At 41.9% G+C, this 21023-nt stretch overlaps 1 protein-coding gene across 4 annotated transcripts in view; it reads left to right on the forward strand.

Annotated features, from left to right (window-relative positions):
- LOC147615151 (uncharacterized) overlaps positions 1–15177 on the forward strand; it is a 44204-nt gene extending 29027 nt beyond the window's left edge. For 2 of the 4 annotated variants that reach the window (XM_086779156.1, XM_086779153.1), the window contains 3 exons: positions 12369–12490; positions 12621–12692; positions 14797–15177. In XM_086779156.1, the coding sequence (XP_086635282.1) occupies positions 12369–12490; positions 12621–12692; positions 14797–14899 (297 nt within the window). In that variant the 3' untranslated portion in view covers positions 14900–15177. Of the gene's footprint in view, positions 1–12368; positions 12502–12620; positions 12693–14796 lie in introns of all 4 variants that reach the window. The other 2 variants (XM_086779154.1, XM_086779155.1) reach the window with 2 other exon arrangements.
- Positions 15178–21023: the final 5846 nt, after the last annotated feature.

The following is a 21023-nucleotide window of genomic DNA, read 5'->3' on the forward strand; positions in this document are numbered from 1 at the left end:
TTTGGTTTTCCATAGGCATTCCATTGCTTTAAACATGAAATTGTTAATCTGTTTGCTCAACCAAGGTATGAGCGGAAGATAGAATTGGACATATGCAATAATTATTGACTGTACTATACGCAATTGCACATGTAGAGGCCATGTAGATAATTTCCAATATTCTATTTATAATGCAATTTGGCCATCACCCACTGAGTCTCATCTTTCAAGGACAACTCCCAACCAATGGGATAACCAAGATGCTTGACTATCTCTCTGGGTGGGAGGATCTAAACCGGCCACAAAAGCTGATGCCATATAAAACACACACACACACACAAATGTAAATTTGAATATATGTGTGTGTGCATGTATGTATGTATCTATGTATAGTGTCACTTGGAATAAAATGAGGCATTTTTGTCAATCTATCAACGATAGTTGCAAGCATTCATCATTCGCTTGTCAAGTTGTCTTCACTTTCTTGAGCTGAGTATGCTCCAAGATGTTCGCTTGTTTCAAGTTTCAAGTTTCAATTTTCAATTAAGGTTTAAAGATGTTGCCTCAACTCTTGACTCTCGAAAATTTGGTCTAGACTTTCGACTCTAGTCTCTCAACTGATAAAAATTTCAACTTGTAAGTTCTAAGTCTAAATCTTAGTTTTGTGTTCTCTTTTCTTCTCCTGTTGTTATTAGCAATTTGGGCATAAGTTTTATGATTTTATGCTTACATAAAAATGTCATGAGTGCATCTCCGCCAAGGTTGAATAATCATATCGCATCCTCCTCATCCTCATTAGATGAAGATGAAGTATCTTCCTCATTTGTGTCACAATCCTCATGATCCTCATTGACAATTTCTTCTACATGCATGTTTTCTGTACCCACATCCTCTATAGTCTCTCAAACCTCTTGCAAGGCAATGAGCCTCTCATCATCTTTTTCCTTATTGAGCATCTCTAAACCTCTATCTTCTCATATCCTCTATCCTCCTTTTGGCTATGGTTGTGGGGTACATCACACCTTCAATCTTTCTCACAATGTTGAAAGTTGAATGGCTATTCTACTCTCTGCCCAATAGTTTACTTGAGCGACATTCAGCAACATTTTAATTTCAGACGCTTTGATGGGCCACACTACCCGGTGTTAAGTATTTACACACTACCCAAAAAAAAAAACTAAAACATGCCGGCCGCCCAAATTTTTAAGTTGCAAAAAAGTCAAGTTTGCAAGGTGTTGCAAGCGTGAGAATATAGCAAACGTTTGCAAACCTATGCAAACGCGCATGTTTGCAACTGATCAACTATTACCCGCATAAAATCATGCCTCTTCTTTTTCCTTGGTAGTCCTACCTACCCACAAAGAATTCTGCCCATTTTGTGTCCATATATGTGGCGTTCATTAGTATTATGTTGGCTACAAAACGGAAAGCGCTCTCTTGTACTTTCCATCCATCCTCGAATGGCTTTCTCATGGGCATTTTTCTTAGCTACCTTTTGGAATTCCTTAAAAAAACCCTTGAGTCCATGCCTTGTCCATTCTCCCCTTAGCCCATTGTGTGCTAAGTGGCTCTAGATTACCTTAATTGTCACACCCCGATGGTGTACCTCTTATTTAATGCCCCAATAAATACCGTGGTTTCAACTCCTATGCACTCCTTATTTAGTGGGTCTTAACTCCCATAGCCTGGCCACTTGATCACACATTGTTAAGCCCTCTAGGGTCTGGGTGGCATATTCTGGTTACCGCCTGAGGGATCATGTCACTACACCTAGGTAGCAGGCGGCCAAGCGCCAGTGTGAAAGGAAGTAGGTGAGTGAAAGAAAGTGAAGCAAGTAGAAAACAAAGATGTAGGCCTAGGTACAAGACCTGTAAATGCTGGAAATTGATGTTTATTGCTGAAAGGTGAGCACGAGGGAAGCCCGTAGGTGCTGTACAATGGCAAGAAGCAGTAGCAGTTGCTAATGACCTCAAGTGAATGCTGAAAAATGAGATGAACTAGGGGAAAGGGGGGTCAGCCCTTACATACTCCCCCACATGCTGGTCGGCCAGCTGGAGCAGGCCGACAACAGCACAGTAGCATAAAATGCTATATAAATGCTGATAAATACCTAAAAATGGTAGAAAAATGCTGAATAATATTTGCTAAGATATGCCAATGCAAGGCCTCATAAATGGCCACTACAAGCATGAAAATGGTGATGTAGACCATCCAGAGATGATATAATCCAACACCTCCTCTTTAGTGCCAGAGGGGCGGTCCAATATGAGCACGTTGAAGTAACACCTCCATAGTAGCTCTCGGAAGTTGTTTGGTGAAGAGATCAGTCACATTGTCCTTGGTAGAATAGTAGGTCAGTCGAAGAAGTCCCAACTCGATCCAGTCGCGTACAAAATGATAAATGCACTTCAATATGCTTGGATCGTCCCTGTATCACAGGATTTTGTGCTAGAGCAATAGCACTCTCAGAATCCGAGAAAATAGTAACCGGGGAAGTGTCGACACAGCACAAAAGCTCCAGAATTTGATGAATCCAAAGTGCCTCACTAGAGGAGAGAAGGTAAGATTTATACTCAACCTCAGTGGAATAAGTTGAAACAGTCTTTTGCTTTTGAGACTTCCAAGAAACCAATCCCGAACCAAGCATGAAGCAATATCCAGATGTAGATCTCCAAGTACGAATACAGCCTGCCCAATCAGAATCTGTGAAGCCAACCAAATCAGCACCACAAGAGTAGGTGATGCCATAATCTGAAGTACCTTGAAGATAATGAAGAACTCTCAAAGTTGCTTGCCAATGAGACCTTCGAGCGGCTGATGAGAACTGGCTGAGGACACTCATAGCATAGGAGATGTCTGGGACGGGTGTTGGCAAGGTAAAGCAATGAGCCAACAATTTGCCGGTACTTTGTGGAATCCACCAAGGGTGTATCATCCTCCTTGGATAACTTGGCATTGGGATCCATGGGACAAGAGAGAGATGTACAATCTGACAACCCATAAAGTGAGAGAAGCTTCTTCACATACTTCTGCTGAGAAATGAAAATACAATCATCTTTTTGCCAAACCTCCAGCCCAAGAAAATAATGTAGAAGGCCAAGATCAGTCATCTCAAATGTCTCTAAAAGCTTGGACTGAACTTGTGTGACCAACCCAATATCTGAGCTAGAAAGAATGAGGTCATCAACATACAAAACAATGACACAAATATCTCCATTAGATAGAAGCACATAGAGATTGCTGTCAGCATATGCCTCCTCAAAGCCAAGAGATAACAAGAAGGCATCAATCTTTTGATACCAGGCACGCGGTGCCTGTTTGAGACCATAAAGAGCCTTCTACAGAAGATACACATGGGTGTCTTGTCCCTGAATCACAAAACCAGGAGGTTGCTCAACATAAACTTCCTCCTCTAAATCTCCATTCAGAAAAGCGGATTTGACATCCATCTGGAACACGGGCCATTTGAAGTGTGTAGCCAGAGCCAAAACAATCCTGATGGTGGTATACCTGGTTGTAGGAGCAAATGTCTCATCAAAGTCTTCACTGCCTTCTGAGCATATCGTCGAGCAACAAGGCGGGCTTTGTACTTGTCCAAAGTACCATCTGCATGAAACTCGACTTTGAAAATCCATTTCACACCAATAACACAATGATGTAAAGGCCATGGCACCAAAGACCAAGTGTTATTCCTCTCAATAGAGGCCATCTCTGCTTCCATGGCTTGCCGCCACTGCGGCTGTGAAAGAGCCTCCTCTGGATTCTCAGGCTCATCGATCTCCTGGAGAGAATTCATGAGAGCATAATTCACTATGTGATGAGATGTGGAAGCCTGAGATGAATGATGAGGTCCAGGGGTGATGGTAGAGATCTGGTTATGGAGCTGTGCATCAATGAGACCAGAATCTCTAAAGAGTTGCTGAACCCACCGAGGTAGGCTAGCCTTTCTCTCAAAGCGTGAAGAAGAAGATCCAGCTGCAGTAGAGGACTCATCCAATGCTGCTGGAAGTGGTGATGAAGTAAGCACTGGTGAGGGTAATCCCGAAGTCAAAGCAGGACTCGTAGAGGGACTGGGAGCTGCAGAAGCTGATGCAACGGGAACGGGTGATTGTGAAGGAGCAGTTGGCACCGGGGTTGCAGTAGGGGGAGGAGGAGGAGCTGGACGTGGAAGAGGTAAAATATCACTAGCATCTGTCGGGAATGGATCACCCAGAAAGTTGGAAGATTCATTAGGTGGAGAGGAATCAATGCCAAACAAGCTCTCATCAAACCGAACATCATGATTCATGGGAAATAATGATGTCATCAACCTCCGGATCCCAAAAGCGGTACCCTTTGGATCTCAGACTGTAGCTTGTGAAGATCATCCTCTTTGACTTCGGGGCGAGTGTGGTCCTTTTCTTATCTGGGACATGCACATACGCAACACAATAAAAAACACGAAGATGAGAAACAGAAGGCTTGTGGCTTGTAAAAGCCTCCTCCGGAGTCATTCAACCGATTTTATGAGAGAGCGGTTAATGAGATAAACAGAGGTAAGCCATAGCTTCACCCTAGAAAGCAGGAGGGAGACCTGCATGATGCAACAAAGCATGAGCCATCTCTTTGACGGTCCGGTTCTTCCGTTCCACAACGCCATTCTGCTGAGGCGTGTACGGAACTGTAGTCTGTCAGTGAATGGCCTTCGAAGCAAGGAAGTCATCAAATGGTACAACAGCTTCACCCCAGAAAGCAGGAGGGAGACACGCATGATGCAACAAAGCATGAGCTATCTCTTTGACGGTCCGGTTCTTCCGTTCCACAATGCCATTCTGCTGAGGAGTGTACGGAACTGTAGTCTGTTGGTGAATGCCCTTCGAAGCAAGGAAGTCATCAAATGGTACAAACTCGCCACCATTATCAGTCCAGAGGAATGAAACTCTACCCCCAGACTCATTTTCCACCATCGCAATCCAAGTCTTGAAACTGGCAAAAGCATCTGACTTGCGAGCCAGAAAACATACCCAGACTTTGCGAGTGAAATCATCCACAAGAAGAAGAAAATATCAAGCCCCACCAAGAGACTCAACCTCTATAGGTCCTGCAAGATCTGCATGTATAAGCTCCAGTCTCGATGAGTGGCCCCCTCTGGAAATGTATCTTGATGATGCTTGCCCATCATGCAGGATGAGCAGATGTGTGAGAGAGACCTCAGCTGAGGTAGTCCATTGACAACCTGCTTAGAATGGTATTTTTGTAAGGCAGCAATGGGTACATGACCGAAGCGAGAATGCCATAGAGAAGTATCTGCCTCAGAAACCAAAGCCATCAAGGGGGAGAAAAGCTGATGAATATGGGAATCAGTGTGAGGGATCTGGGAAGAAAAATTGGTGATCTTGTAGAGACCCCCATCATGGATTCCATTGGCAACAACCAAGAATTTACTTCGATGACCTCATCATCAAAGTACACACCAAGTTCCTTCTGAGAAGCTTTGCATACTAAAAATAGATTTTTGGAAATCCATAGTACATGTAGAACATCATGTAAGGTGGCAGAAGAACCCAAAGAAACATTACCAACACCGGTGACAGGAAGCGAAGAGTTGTCGCCGATACAAATTGAAGAAGAGAGAGTCTGGTAGTCCTCCAGGATATGGGCCTAATTGGTCATGTGGGCAGAAGCACCACTATCACCAACCCATTCCACCGCTTCAGGTGTGTCACTAACCTTTTAAGGAGAAGTCATATCTATGATCACGAGGAATGAATCCTGTGAAGAAGTGGATGAATCTGTGATTGCCATGTATGCAACTTTGGTAGATCCCTCCTTGGAAACTTTACCTTTATCTTTGGTGTTGTCCTTGTCAGATGCTTTAGAAGCATCTTGGGCTTTATACTTGGCTTTGGCCGCTCGAGAATCATCACGACAAGCGAAGCAGCGAGCCTCAGTATGACTTGACTTGCCACAGTAATCACATTCATTGCTTTTGTCCTTGGATTCCTTAGAATCCTGTTTACCCTTGCCTTTGCCTTTGTTTTTATTGTTGTTGCAACTTGCCTTTTCCGCAAAGCATGCACTTGTCGTGGAGATAACTCATGACTTCCTCAAAAGGGGGGAGAGGATCACGGAAATAAATAGTATCCCTGAAAGAGTCAATGGAAGGAGGCAACTTACCAAGAAGTTTATGGATGGGATTGTTGATGGGAAAGTGAAAGAAGAGAAAGAAGGAAGATCTCTCCAAGATGTAGATCCTTGTCCTCAGCACCTAGAAGAGGGCTTCAGTAATCCAGCCAGCATAAAAATCAGCAATCGTTGCTGAAAATTCAGAAATACAACAGTCCCGAGTGTCGGATGAAGAAAACGCAGCAATCTTGAGGAAGCCTCTGCTCCAAAACAGAAAACGCAGCTCTCTGCTGCTCACAGGTCAGCGTTTTGCTCTGATACCATGAAAGAAAGTGAAGCAAATAGAAAACACAGATGTAGGCCCAGGTACAAGACCTGTAAATGCTGGAAACTGATGTTTATTGCTGCAAACTGAGCACGAGGGAAGCCCGTAGGTGCCGTACAATGGTAAGAAGCAGTAGCAGCTGCTAATGACCTCAAGTGAATGCTGAACAATGAGATGAACCGGGGGAAAGGGGGGTCAGCCCTTACATACTCCCCCATATGCTGGTCAGCTAGCTGTAGCAGACCGACAACAGCACAGTAGCAATATATGCTATATAAATGCTGAAAAATACGTTAAAAATGGTAGAAAAATGCTAAATAATATCTGCTAAGATATGCCAATGCAGGGCCTCATAAATGGCCAATACAAGCATGAAAATGGTGATGTAGACCATCTGGAGATGATATAATCCAACAGTGAGGACAAGCAGCGAGATAAGCACAGCATTTAATCATCATTTTCAGCATATTATTTGTCCAAGCAACAGGCCGACAACACTATAACTAGCCGACCAGCATCTCCAGTATAATATATAAGCAGTAGTCATATCAAGTCATTTTGATCAATGTTGCATAGAAACGCGTTTCGTACAGGTTTGAAACGTACGAAACGTTTCATCTTGTACGAAACACGTTTTTTATTCATCTTGAATATTTTAATACCCTACAGCCCGTCACATCACATCCTTTCGTACCTTTTCTGTGCGCGTTTCCCAGTGGCGGCTGCCTGTACTTTTTCGCCGTTTTGTGTACCAGCTTGCCATCGAATCAACGCCCGTGTCAGTCCGCCTGCTCCTTGGTGTCCTTGGGCCTTGTGGAGGTCTTCTAAAGGGTTTTCTCTGCACAACTCACAAAGCAGCACGTTTTGTTCTCTTCCATCAATATTTATGGCCTTCTACATAACTTCTACTGATGCTAGACTTATGAAATGCTGAATGAACTTGATCAAAATCAGTGTTGCCAGGCGTTTCTGAAACGACAGGTATGATTCATACGTTTTGAAACGTTTCATAAAAGGTAAGAAACGGGTACAAAAAGGTTTCATACAAAATAGAAAAAGCATGTATATTTTTAACTTGAAATATACAAAAGAAAAAACTGTTGACATAACTTATAAGAGACCACATTGAATTCATTTCAATAAAAACAAAATACATGTAAGATATGATGATATCACAAATCACGTGGGTGATGACTGAGCAGAAATCAAAAGGATCACCACGTGGGTGGTGAGTCATGACTCAAAATCCAAGATTAAAATAAATAACATGTCCGAAGTTCAAACTAAATAACATGTCCAAATAAAATGATGCTGGCAGCTGCTAGCTGCTATCCTCATCCTCATCCTCATCCTCATCCTCATGCTCATGCTCATCCTCATCTGCATCTGCAGCCTCACTCCTAGGGTCACTGCCGGTAGCCGAGTCCTCAAATGCCTCATCCTCTAGAGGTGCAGGTGCACCACTAGTACTAGCCTCTCGAGAAGATCGTGTAGTGCGAGCCGGAGCCATGATCTCCTCATAGAGCATAGAATAGATGTCTCTCTCCTGCTGAGGAATGTCGGGAATCTCCTTGCACTTCATGATATCAATCTTATTTGGATTCACCTGGCGAGGCTCAATGGGATGACCCTTTTGCTCTAGCAATCGGAGATTGCAATGACAAAAGACAAGCCTCTCCAATTGTGCTGTGGAGAGTCTGTTTCTCTTTTTCATGTGAAAAAGAGCCCATGTACTCTAGTTCCTCTCACAAGGCCCTGAACTACAATCTTGGGAGAGAACTCTCAATGCAATCCGTATCTGCATTGTACAAAAAAGAATGTTAAGTTAGCATTTGAAGTGCGACACACAACATAAAGTAATCTCATTTTATGATTCATGAATTTAACTATCATCTTGGCCAACAATAGAGCAAGGGGAAGAGAAGGTAGATAGCCTTAGGCCTAAATAGAGCAAGGGGAGGAAGATATGGGCTAGGGGTCAACCCCTTGGGGTTGACCAAGGCCCACACATGTACAAGCTGTTATGCAACCCTTTTGTACCATATTAAAATACAGAAAACCCTGACACCAATCTCTCTCTTCTTCTCTCTCCTCTGCCTTAATCATGTTTAATCAGCATCAATGTTCTTAATCAAGCTTAGGGATGTGAATCAATATAGCAAAGGCTTCCGCGCATGCAACATTGGTATCGGAGCATCTAGGGTAACCGGCCTCATGCAGTCCAAAGCATATAGTATCTTCAGAACATGAGAATATTGTAGTGGACTAGCAAGGGATTGATTGCAGCATTTATTAAGGTGTTTAGCATGGTACCTTGTCCAAGAGCTGGCCGACTAGCATCCTCAACCCATATAAATAGCATAAGTCATAAATTAGCAATGATCGAGTCATTTCCTCAAGTCAGCATCAATATGAAGTCAACATTAGCATCAACATCATAGATCTGTTCACAGATCTCATCTCATTTGTAATCATTTGCATCATTAAATTCATCTCTATAGTAATTAAGTTAATTAAGGCTATGATTACTATGATCAGCCTCCGCGCATGCAACATTGGTATCAGAGCATTCAGGCTCAGCCCACTAAGCATTGTCCCAAGGAAGGTGCACAATTCCAACAAAAAGGATGTAGCAGGGTAGCAGATGGAGTGGTCTGCAATAGGTGAAGCCAGAGGAATCATTCCTTGAGGGTATGTATGCAGAACCAATACATCATTAAGCTCTCAGATTAGTTCCCAAGGCCTAGCAACAGACATGATCAATTCCGGCAGGTGATGGTTGACCCACCGTTGTGTTAAGGGTAAGGGAAAGCAGGCATAGGGCAGCAATTGAGTAGGTGCTTAGTTCTTCAACAAGACTTGGAAGTGGAGATTAGGTATGAAGGTGTTCAGACAAACATATCACTTAGTTAAGGAAGTCAGCAGTAGCAAAGTAAGTAGCAGTCCAAGGAGGAAGGATGACAGAGTGTCCACCCCGTCATCAAGTTTAGCAGAAGGGAATGTCACGTGCATGCTCGTGCCATGGCTAATCCTCTACAGGAGCTGTCTTAATCCCTAACTAATCATCAACATTAGCATCTACAACATCCTCATCATCATTAGCAACCACATCATCATAAGCGTCGGTAACATCATCATCTACATCATCATCATTACCATCAACATCAAATCCTCAGCATCATCATTAAGTTGGAGGGTTTGGATGACCTGTCGGTAGCCAGCCAGGCTGTCTTACACTCATCGGTAGCCAGCCAGGCACCTAGGCAGTAGGCGGTCAAGTGTCAGTGTGAAGGCATTAGGTGAGGACAAGCAGTGAGATAAGCACAGCATTTAATCTTCTGCATATTATTTGTCCAAGCAGCAGGCCGACGGCACTATAGCTGGCCGACTAGCATCTCCAGTATAATATATAAGCTGTAGTCATATCAAGTCATTTCGATCAAGTTCATTCAACATTTCATAAGTCTAGTAGCAGTAGAAGTTATGTAGAAGGGGCTAGGGGTCAACCCCTTGGGGCTGACCAAGGCCCGCACATGTACAAACTTTTATGCAACCCTTTTGTACCATATGAAAATACAGAAAACCTTGACACTAATCTCTCTCTTCTTCTCTCTCCTCTATCTTAATCACGTCTAATCAGCATCAGTGTTCTTACTTAGGGCTATGGATCAGAACATCAAAGGCTTCCGTGCATGCAACATTGGTATTAGAGCATTCAAGCTCAACCCACTAAGCAAATTCCCAAGGAAGGTGCACAGTTCCAACAAAAAGGGTGCAGCAGGGTAGCAGATGGAGTGGTTTAAGCCAGAGGAAGCATTCCCTGAGGGTATGTATGCAGAACCAGCACATCATTAAGCTTTGAGATTGGTTCCAAAGGCCTAGCAACAGGCATGATCAGTTCCAATAGGTGATCTACCGCTGTGTTAAGGGTAAGGGAAAGCAAGCATGGGGACAACAGTTGAACAGGTGCTCAGTTCTTCAACAAGACTTGGAAGTGGAGATCAGGAGTGAAGGTGTTCAGACAAACATATCACTTAGTTAAGGTCAAAGTCAGTAGCAGTCCAAGGAGGAAGGATGACAGAGTGTCCACACCGTCATCAAGGTTAGCAGAGAAGGGAATGCCTCGTGCACACCCGTGCCATGGCTAATCCTTTGCAGGAGCTGTCTTAATCCTTGACTAATCATCAACATTAGCATCTACAACATCCTCATCATCATCAGCAGCCACATTAGCATAAGCGTCAGTAACATCATCATCATTACCATCAACATCAAATCCTCAACATCATCATCAAGTTGGAGGGTTTGGATGACCTGTCGGCAGCCAGCCAGGTTGTCTTACACATGTCGGCGACCAAGCGCCAATGTGAAAGGCATCAGGCGAGGACAAGCAGTGAGATAAGCGTAGCATTTAATCATTAGTTTCAACAAATTATTTGTCCAAGCAGCAGGCCGATAGCACTTTAGTTGGCCGATCAGCATTTCCAGTATAATATATATAAGCAGCAGTCATATCAAGTCATTTTGATCAAGTTCATTCAGCATTTCATAAGTCTAGCATCAGAAACATTTAATGATTTGAGCTGAAAATGTGCCCATAGGTGCCTGAACCATTCTGATATAAGGAAAGGTGGTAGCAAAAGAAGCCCATGCTTGGTTGAATTGAAGCAGCTGCCATAGGGGCTGAATATGCAGCGGCAATTGGCATACCCAGACGGGGATTAGCAGAGGTGGTTTTACAGTTAATGTAATAGGGAGCTTGGGGAAAGCCCATAGTTGCCAGGTGTTTTTAAAAACAAGTTTAAAAAACGTTTCAAATGTGTTTCTTCAATATTAGGGAAGTTCCAAAAACGTTTCATACAGGGGCCCGTGGGCAGGCGGGGGGGTGTACATGTAAAAAATATGCCAGATTTGGCTCTTATATGCTTGGCAGAACATGAATGTCAAAACATGCAGAACATGCATATCTTTAGCCTTTACAACATGTGAAAATAGTAAGGTTAAGAGTGATGCTGGGTAGGTAGGCTGTAGCCTGCAGCTGAAGCAACTCACCCTACTACCCAGACAAGCCAGTCACAAGTCACCAGGTGACATAATATAAAATCATGAATTTTATTCCAAAATCCAGATGTCATTAAAACATGCAACAAGCTCACAAAAAAAAAAAAAGCAAACACGTGCAAAATAGGCATAACAAGATAGGTTGTTTAAAAAATAAATAAATAAAATGCTGAAAAATAGAAAACAAAAATGTTTGAAATGTTTTGTATGGGTCATACTACAAAACATGTTCTTTGGCAACTATGGGCAAGCCACATGCTGTAAGAATGATCCCAGGAGAGGGAATCTGTGTAGCTCTTTTGTTGTGCTGCTAACAAGTGCTTTAGGGATGTATTCATTGCATGAGAACCATGTGGCACTCAATGCTCATTTTGGATAAGGAAGTTTTTTTTGAAAGATGAAGAGAGGCAAAAAGAGATCTTGTGACGAGTCTGAGTTTTCTTTTCTTGAACTTCATGTGAGGGCCTGTTCCATGGATACATCATGCTTGGTTGTTTTTGGGAAGTAAAATTAAGTCTCTTAAGTGGCTCAGTTGTGTAGAGCTTGGTAACTGTTTGTTCGAAGGGGGAAGGATGGTACATGGTGGAGGCACATTGGCACATGTTTAGCTTTTCTTCAATAAGCCTCAGGGACATATTTGGTTCCACCTATGACAGGAGCAAGCATTGCCTTCAATTGTAGCATCGAGGATTGGGTAGGGTGTGTAATGTGCCTGCAGGTGAAACTTTTTGTCTGGTCTAGTCAGGCACGGATAGATTTTGTCCAACTAAACCTTTTAGTACCAGGCCGGGTATTTTTCATTATTAGAGCTATGAGATTATTAAACATGATGCATACCAGGATTTCAGAATGAAGGTTATTTTTATTTGAACTGTATTGGTTTGGTATTGGCTTTTAGCTAACTAGGGTACCAGTCAATGAGCGTTTGAGCTATAATGAGAAAGTTGACGACGAGATTCTGCCCGCCCGTTTTAATAATATTGGAGAATTGGAGTTTCAGCATAATTGGGGAAGATTTTGGTATCAAACCAGCTAAGTCTTATACATGTTTTTTTTTTTTCTATGATGCTTTCAATTTGTTTTTAGAGATCTTTCGTTTAAATTTTCCAACCTTTTGCATGCCTGAAATGGCCCTTGTTTTATGTTGCAGGGTGGATTTGGGAACTTCGGATCCTCTTGCATTGGACATCTTTATAAACTCTTTCACCTGTGTGAGCTCAGAGTATGCCCACAACTCTTATTTGATGCTTTTGATTAAACTTGCTGTATCTCTTTTGGCATGTCAGTACATCGTGTCTCTGCTTGCATTATGAGGGAATGGCATGGAGTTTTAGCACCGAATCCTTTAGACACTTAATAGTAAATACTTACTGAAATTCACCCCACACAAGCTACACCGGCCCCACGGTCAAACTTGTAGTGTGTGTGCAAACCCAGCTTCCAGGATGGGAAGGAATTGCTGTAGGGCTGGCCTGGTCCGCTTAAGTCCTTAAACACCATCCTGCTCAAATCTTACACACAAAAACCATCGAAGGGGTTTCTGAAAAACAAACCACCCAACCATAGCTCTGTCTTTAACATCCCAGATCCTGAGCCTAGATCTATACCAAGTGCGCACAACCGGCATCCTGCTGTCTGAGTGTCTAGACAAACAGTGACTATTCACACCAGGTTATGTAACACTGAGCCCTCTATCCATGTCTACACCTAGAGCTTGGTCATGGGGTTCTGATGTCCTAGGAATCTTCCCTAGTGGAGATTACGAGCAATCCATTCACTCATATAGGCTTGTAGTTAGTAACAGAAAACAATCATAAGTCGCTTTACATTGAGTTGAATAAAGTCATAAGCCTAACCTCATTAATCAAGCCTGTCTAATACCACCCCGGCCCCCCCCCCCTCCTTTCCCCCATCCCCCCCCCCCCTCCCCGCGCCCCACACACACACACACACAAGAAGAAGAAGAAGAAGAAGAAGAAAGAAACACCCCACACACCCAAAGAGTTGGTCAGCCTGCTGTAGAGGATCCAAGAATGTGGATTTGCCTATTTAGATCTCTGGGAAGCTAGAGGCTCGCATATAATGTTGTATTAAATGGGTGAGGAGTCAACTTGATTCATCATACAAGTCCTCACCTGGTATAGACATGGTATGGTTATGGTATGGTCATGAGTTTGATCTTGATAATAGCAAGATGGCTGGCCAAGGCAGTGCATACTTCTGCAGAGAAGAGGTGCACGTGATTTTGGGAACCCAAATGAAATGTTTCTAAGACTTGTATATCTAAAGAGATTTGTCATGGTGTCAAGGATCAAGGACTGTGAGTAGCAGTGACAGAGACGTGGAAAGTTAATTGAACACTTTGACAGGGTGAGCATGACTTGTGATGGACTTGTGACAATCTGGAGCAAAATCACCGAGAAAGGTGTAGACGTGTGGAGAAGAGGTGCACGTGGATTTGGGAACTCAAATGTTTCTAAGACTTGTATATCCAAAGAGATTTGTCAAGGTGTCAAGGATTGCGAGTAGCAGTGACACAGATGTGGAAAGGTTATTGAACACTTCTACAGGGTGAGCATGAGTTGTAATGGACTTGTGACAATCTGAAGCACAACCACCGAGAAAGGTGTAGACATGCATTAGCATGGGATGGATACATGAATTAGTGAGGCCAAGAGTTGTACAGGGCTGTTTAATCAGAGGTTCGTATGGGTGTGTCCCTATCTGTATTGCATGATATGTGTGGTGTTCTTACAGCTGATCTGTGTGCTGTTTCGTACAGCAGAGCTGTGTTGTCCGTCCTGGTAGTGTAGTAGTATCTGAGCATATGTTTACATTGAATCTTCCACAGAGCAGTACACACCTGAGCAGAGGCTGCAAAGCTGATTGCTGGGGAGAAGAGGGCTACTTGTGCTCTTTGATGAGGGAATTGGTGGCCGGCCACTTTTTTATACCTGTAAACTCAGCTGAAGCATGAAAAGTTGAAAGCTCATGATTGAAATCTCGCTTAATCTTGTAAAAATTTAATCCTATACTCATCTGCTCCTGCATAAGAGTATTTGGATGAAAGGAGTCTCACAGTAACATGTTGCCTCCAAATTCTAGGGGCTCATCTCTGTACTGAAGGCCAAGTCTTAGGTGTCTGTTCTTGTATCCTTAAGTCCAGGTCTTAGGTGTCTGTTCTTGTATCATTCTTAGCATCATTTAACCCCTAACAGATGTTGCCATCCTGCGAAGTCCTCTAGAGGGTGCACTTGTATTGGAGAGAGAGAGAGAGAGAGAGAGAGAGAGAGAGCTTAATTGAGTGGTTAAATGTTATATTGCAGTTATGTGGGAATTAAAGAACTTACTTTTGGGGGGGGAAATTTGGGGCATTGGAATGAGGAGACGACGTCTGAAGAAGAAGGTTACAGGTCTTTCAAAATTTGATACAGGAGAACTTGTGATTGCCCTTTTGCTATTTCTTAGGTGTTCCTCGTGTGCTAGTAAAGAAGTCTGTTTGAAACACCAAAGCTTAGGTATAGATTGACAAGCTCCTTGGATGAACTTACCTAGTCCAGTAATTGGTTTGTAAGGGCTTCTCTTGAAGCTTTTAAGAACTTGGAAAAGTTTTGTAAATTATCAATGTGTTGTATAGGTATTAGGTTCATGACATCTGAATGTTATGCAGACAAAAGTTGTTTGATGAATTGATATGTTTTTTGCGAGGTTTTGAAGCTTTGTCACAATCTTCTATTAAGCTTATGAATTTCCAGCTCATCAAAGCCAGGCTTGAACCTTTACTTGCTTCTTCTACATTCTAGATGAGCATCTTTGTCTAGTTCGTAGGTTAATACCTCACCACAGCAATTTAACAGGAGCCACAATGATGTAGACTCTCTTGTTGGTAATTTTTACAAAATCATTTATGTGAGTTGTATGTTTCATTATTTTTCAAAACCCAAAACGCATCTTGTGTTTAGAAAAGTCAAGCTCATTTGGGAATCGAGACACTCAAATTTCAGCTAATAATATTTTAACATCTTTGTTCCACAAACAATTTTGCCCCTCCTGTAATCATTGGAAGCTAAATAATAAGGAAAGTTTTTAAAGGGAATATATTGAGAGAGTTGGTAATAATCATTGTAGGTAGAGGATAGAGAGACACAGAGTGCTGATATGGGGCTTTTTTTTTTTTTTGTTGCCTTGAAGTTGCCCACTTGGGTGGGGGTTACATGAGTGAGGAATATAGGTAATGAGCGGATGCTTAGATGGAAGGCAACATATGTTCCTCGTAATGCCACATGGTGGTTACTTTCTTTCAATTCTCTATAACATGTAATCCATGCTTAGGCTCATGCATTATGATAATATCAATACATGGTTTGTTCTTGAGTCTTTGTTATTTGCATACTTCTTTGTAATGTCTTTTGGGAGTCTATTGTCAGAATAAGCAGCGGAAATGAGACAAAACAGAGCAGAAAAAATAATGCAGAAGTGCTGGAGAGAGGAGTGCTGTATAAACTCTGCTATATACACGAAATCCGGTACAACTGAGTGTGGGGGGGAGAGTGGTATATATACCACTTGGGGTTGCTAGTCGGCCAGTGTAAAACAAGCTGACAGCCCCCAAGAAAGCCCATGATTGAGAAACTCCAGTCGGCCAGCATATGATGCAAGTCGGCCATCAGATAATCAAGTCGGCCACCTCCTAGCCCACTTGGAGGAGCTTTGAAGCTTGCATCGACACGTAGTCCATTCACTTCCTTGGGGGATCGGCCTATAGAGGTGTGTAGTATGTCTCAATGTACCATCCCATAACAAAGACTAGAAGAGTGTTAGTAGATGTGAGTGAAATTTTGACTAGATGTGGACATGATCTGCAATGATGACAAGCTTGCATTATGTGTGTTGCAGTAGTCGACAGCATTCGAACTAAAAGGGATTTGAGTACAAACAACAAGAGTCAACTAATGTCAAGCTGGTGGATAGGTGCAACGGTTGTAATGTCAACATGGCCAACTGTGATATTCAAATATCATTCTATGATCTTGAAATTCAGCTTCTCCAGGATGCCACCATCCTTAACAAGGATGAGGCCACGATTGAGTTTGAATGGCCGGAGGACATTACTTTTTAGCCGCCATTCGAAGGCAATTTAAAAGAAAGTTTCCAATGGTGGCAGGAGAAGGGTGGAGAGTTGCTCTAGCTACATGCCAGCACTTGGTGAATCACAATAGCTCCACCTACTATCCAAGGGTAAGTATCTTACTCTTATCACAGAATCTACCTACAACTACTAGCTAACCTCACAAGGAAGGCATTCCCATTTTTAACCTCACCCGATGACAGTGATGAAGATGCATCATACAAAGAGGATGAACAATTATTTGAGAGTGGGGAGCCAAGATTTCCAGAAGACGAAGACAAAAGAGCTTAGAAGATGAAGCCTTGACAGCAGCGATGGGGAGCCATGGTCCCATAAGAGCCCCCAATCCACGCAAACCCTACTACATGAACCCCCTCCACAAGTCCCTACACCCACCACCACCCAAGCACAATCATCATCACAAGTACCTTCTAGTTCCACTTTTGTACTAAAACCTATCATTCCCACTAACACTACAAACCTTTTCAAGATAAGCATGTGCAAGTACACCGAGTTGACCAAAGAATGACAGAGGTGTACATAGTAGTAGATTTATGTGGTGGTAATCGGCAATCCTTTGTTTAAATCAAGCACCGTGCTAAAATGCTGAAGAGTTCTAGGAGGTAAATTTAAACTTCAACCTCAATACTAACCTTGATATCAAAGGTGGACTTTTATATTTCTAGAGGGTAAGATATTTTTTGGCACAGTACCTCAACTTTTGAGGACATGTTTGATACCAATTTTGGCTTTTCATTCTACTAGGGAAAGAAATTTGCTAAAGGGGAAAGAAATTTGCAAAGGTATTGCGATGGGAAGACATAAGCTCAAGTCTATTTTGCAAAGGTCAATGGGAAGACCATAAGCTCAAGTCTATTTAGCTTTTGAGAACAAAATGAATGGGAGCATTGGGGTTAATATTTTGATAGAAAGCCAAAAAAGCTCTTGAATAATGTCTCTTGAATGCTTCGAGGATAATGATTTGCTTAACAAGATTTTCAATCCAACCAAGATAAGATTATCTTTTCCAACACGTGTGTTTATGGAATCTTGTTCATGTGTCCATTATGAAGGACATAAAATATGCTATCTTGCATTGTGAAACATGCACACTTTTATAAGGACATAGAATATGCTATATCTTGCATCGTGCAACATCCACACTTTAGCCTGTATGAAATTGATCAACATTTCCAATCTCATGATCATTGCCATAATGTGCTTAGATAAAATTCAAAAGCACAAATCTTTTCTTTCTCTTAGAAAAAATATGGATTCGTTCCAAATAATGATGAAATTTGGTTGAGTAAGCTTTTTGTGTTGTTAAGATCTAACACCACCACAAATTAGTCCGCACTTTAACTACATGTTCTAAGGTTCTAAGGCTCATCCAAATTGATGCTTTGAATGCTTTGAAGGTCAAGAAGTATGTTTCAAAAACGATTTCTGATGCCCAATATATTTTGGTAACACAATCATATCATAAAGTACACATTCTCTAGAACTTGTTACTACTTCTAGATATCTTCCACAAGATGACAGAGCTGTAGAGTCAATGACATAATTTTGAGAAACTAGAGAAGGCAACATATGGTTATTTCTTATCACTACATCTTTCTCTTGGTAGGAAATGTGAATCCAGTAGTGATAACCAAGAGATAGCATCTCTGTATTTGCTAAAGTATAATGTTGATTCCATGGCTTTGTCACCATGTGGAAAATATCTATGAATAGCAACCGAGAGAAATTGTACTCTATATTTGCTAAAATGTATACTTAACTCCATGGCTTTGTCACCATGTGGGAAATATCCATGAGCAACTAAGAGAAATTGTGCTTTATGATGTGAACTGTATTGTACCTTACGGTTGCTTTATATATTCCAATGCCGTCTTACAAAAGTGAAGTGCTTGTTTGCATGGGTAAGATGGGAAAGCATCTTAGGATCGGTCGGGCAGTTTGATTCTTGTTTAAAGACCACTTGGCCTTCATATCACATGGCTCAATGATAGCCTTCTATTTCAAACTTGTCCTCAAGTTTCATGATTCTTAGAAATAAAATACGTATTTTATCAAGCTATAAAGAGTGAAGATTAAAAGTATAATGGAAGCTATAAAGAGTGAAGATTAGAAGTATGATGCAAGCTATAAAGAGTGAAGATTAGAAGCACCCCACAAACTTTGAGTACCTTATAAACTTTTAGCCCCAAACAAAGTAGCACCTTCCAATGTAGGAGAGCAGAGATGACAAAAGGCAAGTAATCCTTTCACATCATGGATTGCATATAAGGGCCAGAGCCAGTCCGCCTTTGAGGGACATGAATGAAGCAGAACCTGTCATCGCACAAGCAACAAGAATTTGCAATCAAAAGCAGCACTGCATCAACATGGGCCTTACTCAAAACATTCTCTACAAATTCCCCTTTGCCTGCAACGCGACATGTTAAGCTTCCTGATCGTGAGATAGTCAGAGACTACAATAACTTAGGCCTCCAACTTTAATCCATTAATGATTTTTACCTTAGTTGGACGGACCCTATTGCTCTCATTAATTAATTGATTTTTTAAAATAATTATAGGGCCCTATTACAATGCATTTCTTTCTTGTCATTTTGAGAGATTATGAACTCGTACCCTCGTTAGCTAAAAGTCCATTCCAAACGTCCAATGTAGTTCAAATAAAAATAAACTTCATCTTGAAATCCTTGTATGCATTATGTTTAATAAATCTTATAGCTCTAATCATGAGAAATACCTCGTGATTAAAGGTTTAGTTGGACAATATCTATCCGTGCCTGACTAGACCAGACAAAAGTTGCACATGCATGCACATTACACACCCTACCGAATCCTTAGTGCTAGAACTCAAGGCCATGCTTGCTCCTGTCTCATAGGTGGAACCAAATATGTCCAGTAGCCAATTGAAAAAAAGCATTAAACATGTATGTCCACCATCCTCCCCCCTTCAAACGAACAATTAATCAAGATCCATACATTAAGAGTCTTAATTTTACTTCCTAAAAACAACCAAGGATGCCACATCCATGGAACAGGCCCTCACACATCAAGTTCAAGAAAAGAGCACTCAGACTCGTCACATGATCCTCTCTTTTGCCTCTCTTTTATCAGTGTAGATGGGGTAAAGCCCAAATGTTCTAATACTGAGGAGCATTGCATGCCATAGATGGCTCTCATCATCATCATCATCTTCTTCTTCTATATCTAATTTGGGAGATGCCACGTGGCAGCTCCTAGCTGCCCCATGTGGCATACTACTACTCCTTTAATACTCTTATTATTATACCATACTACAGCTACTACTACTATACACACACACACAACAACCACAACAACAACAACAACTACTACCACTACCACTACCACTACCACTACCACTACCACTACTACTACATCATTTATGTGTGTGTGTGTGTGTGTGTCTTATTAGAGGGTTAGAGTGTTAAAGACAGAGAGGTAGATAATTAGAGAATGATAAGGTGGGTGAGAGAGAGAGAGAGAGAGAGAGAGAGAGAGAGAGAGGATTAGAAAGAGAAAGAGAGTTAGAGAGTGAGTTACAGAGAGTTTGAGAAAGATAAAGAGAGAGAGATTGAGAGAGAGGGGTTAGAAAGAGAGTTCGAGAGAGAGAGAGTTAGAGAAAGGTAATACACACACACACACACACACACATCTTCTCACTCTCTAATCCTCTACCTCTCTGTCTTTAACACTCTAACCCCACACCTTCTCACTCTCTAATCCTCTACCTCTCTGTCTTTAACACTCTAACCCTCTAATGTGTGTGTGTGTGTGTGTGTGTGTGTGTGTGTGTGTGTGTGTGTGTGAGAGAGAGAGAGAGAGAGAGAGAGAGAGAGAGAGAGGGTTAGAAAGAGAAAAGAGAGTTAGAGAGTGAGTTACAGAGAGTTTGAGAAAGATAAAGAGAGTTAGAGAGAGTGAGTGTGAGAGAGAAAGAAAGAGAGAGAGAGAGATTGAGAGAGAGCGAGAGGCGTTAGAAAGAGAGTTCGAGAGAGTGAGAGTTAGAGAAAGGCAACATACATGTACATACATACATACATACATATATATAATATATATATATATATTAGAAGGTTAGAGTGGTACAGATAGAGAGGTAGAGGATTAGAGAGTGAGAAGGTGAGAGAGAGAGAGAGAGAGAGAGAGAGAGAGAGAGGGTTAGAAAGAGAAAAGAGAGCTAGAGAGTGAGTTACAGAGAGTTCGAGAAAGATAAAGAGAGTTAGAGAGAGTGAGTGTAAGAGAGAGAAAGAGAGAGAGAGAGAGAGAGGGGGGGGTTAGAAAGAGAGTTTGAGAGAGTGAGAGTTAGAGAAAGGTACAGAGAATGTTAGAGAGAGAGAGAGTTGGCTAGTGTGTGTGTGTGTGTGTGTGTGTGAGAGAGAGAGAGAGAGAGAG

Source organism: Cibotium barometz, chromosome 40 (genome assembly GCF_041138505.1).
Source record: "Cibotium barometz isolate CiBa-2024 chromosome 40, ASM4113850v1, whole genome shotgun sequence".
In the NCBI taxonomy this organism is placed as follows: Eukaryota; Viridiplantae; Streptophyta; class Polypodiopsida; order Cyatheales; family Cibotiaceae; genus Cibotium; species Cibotium barometz.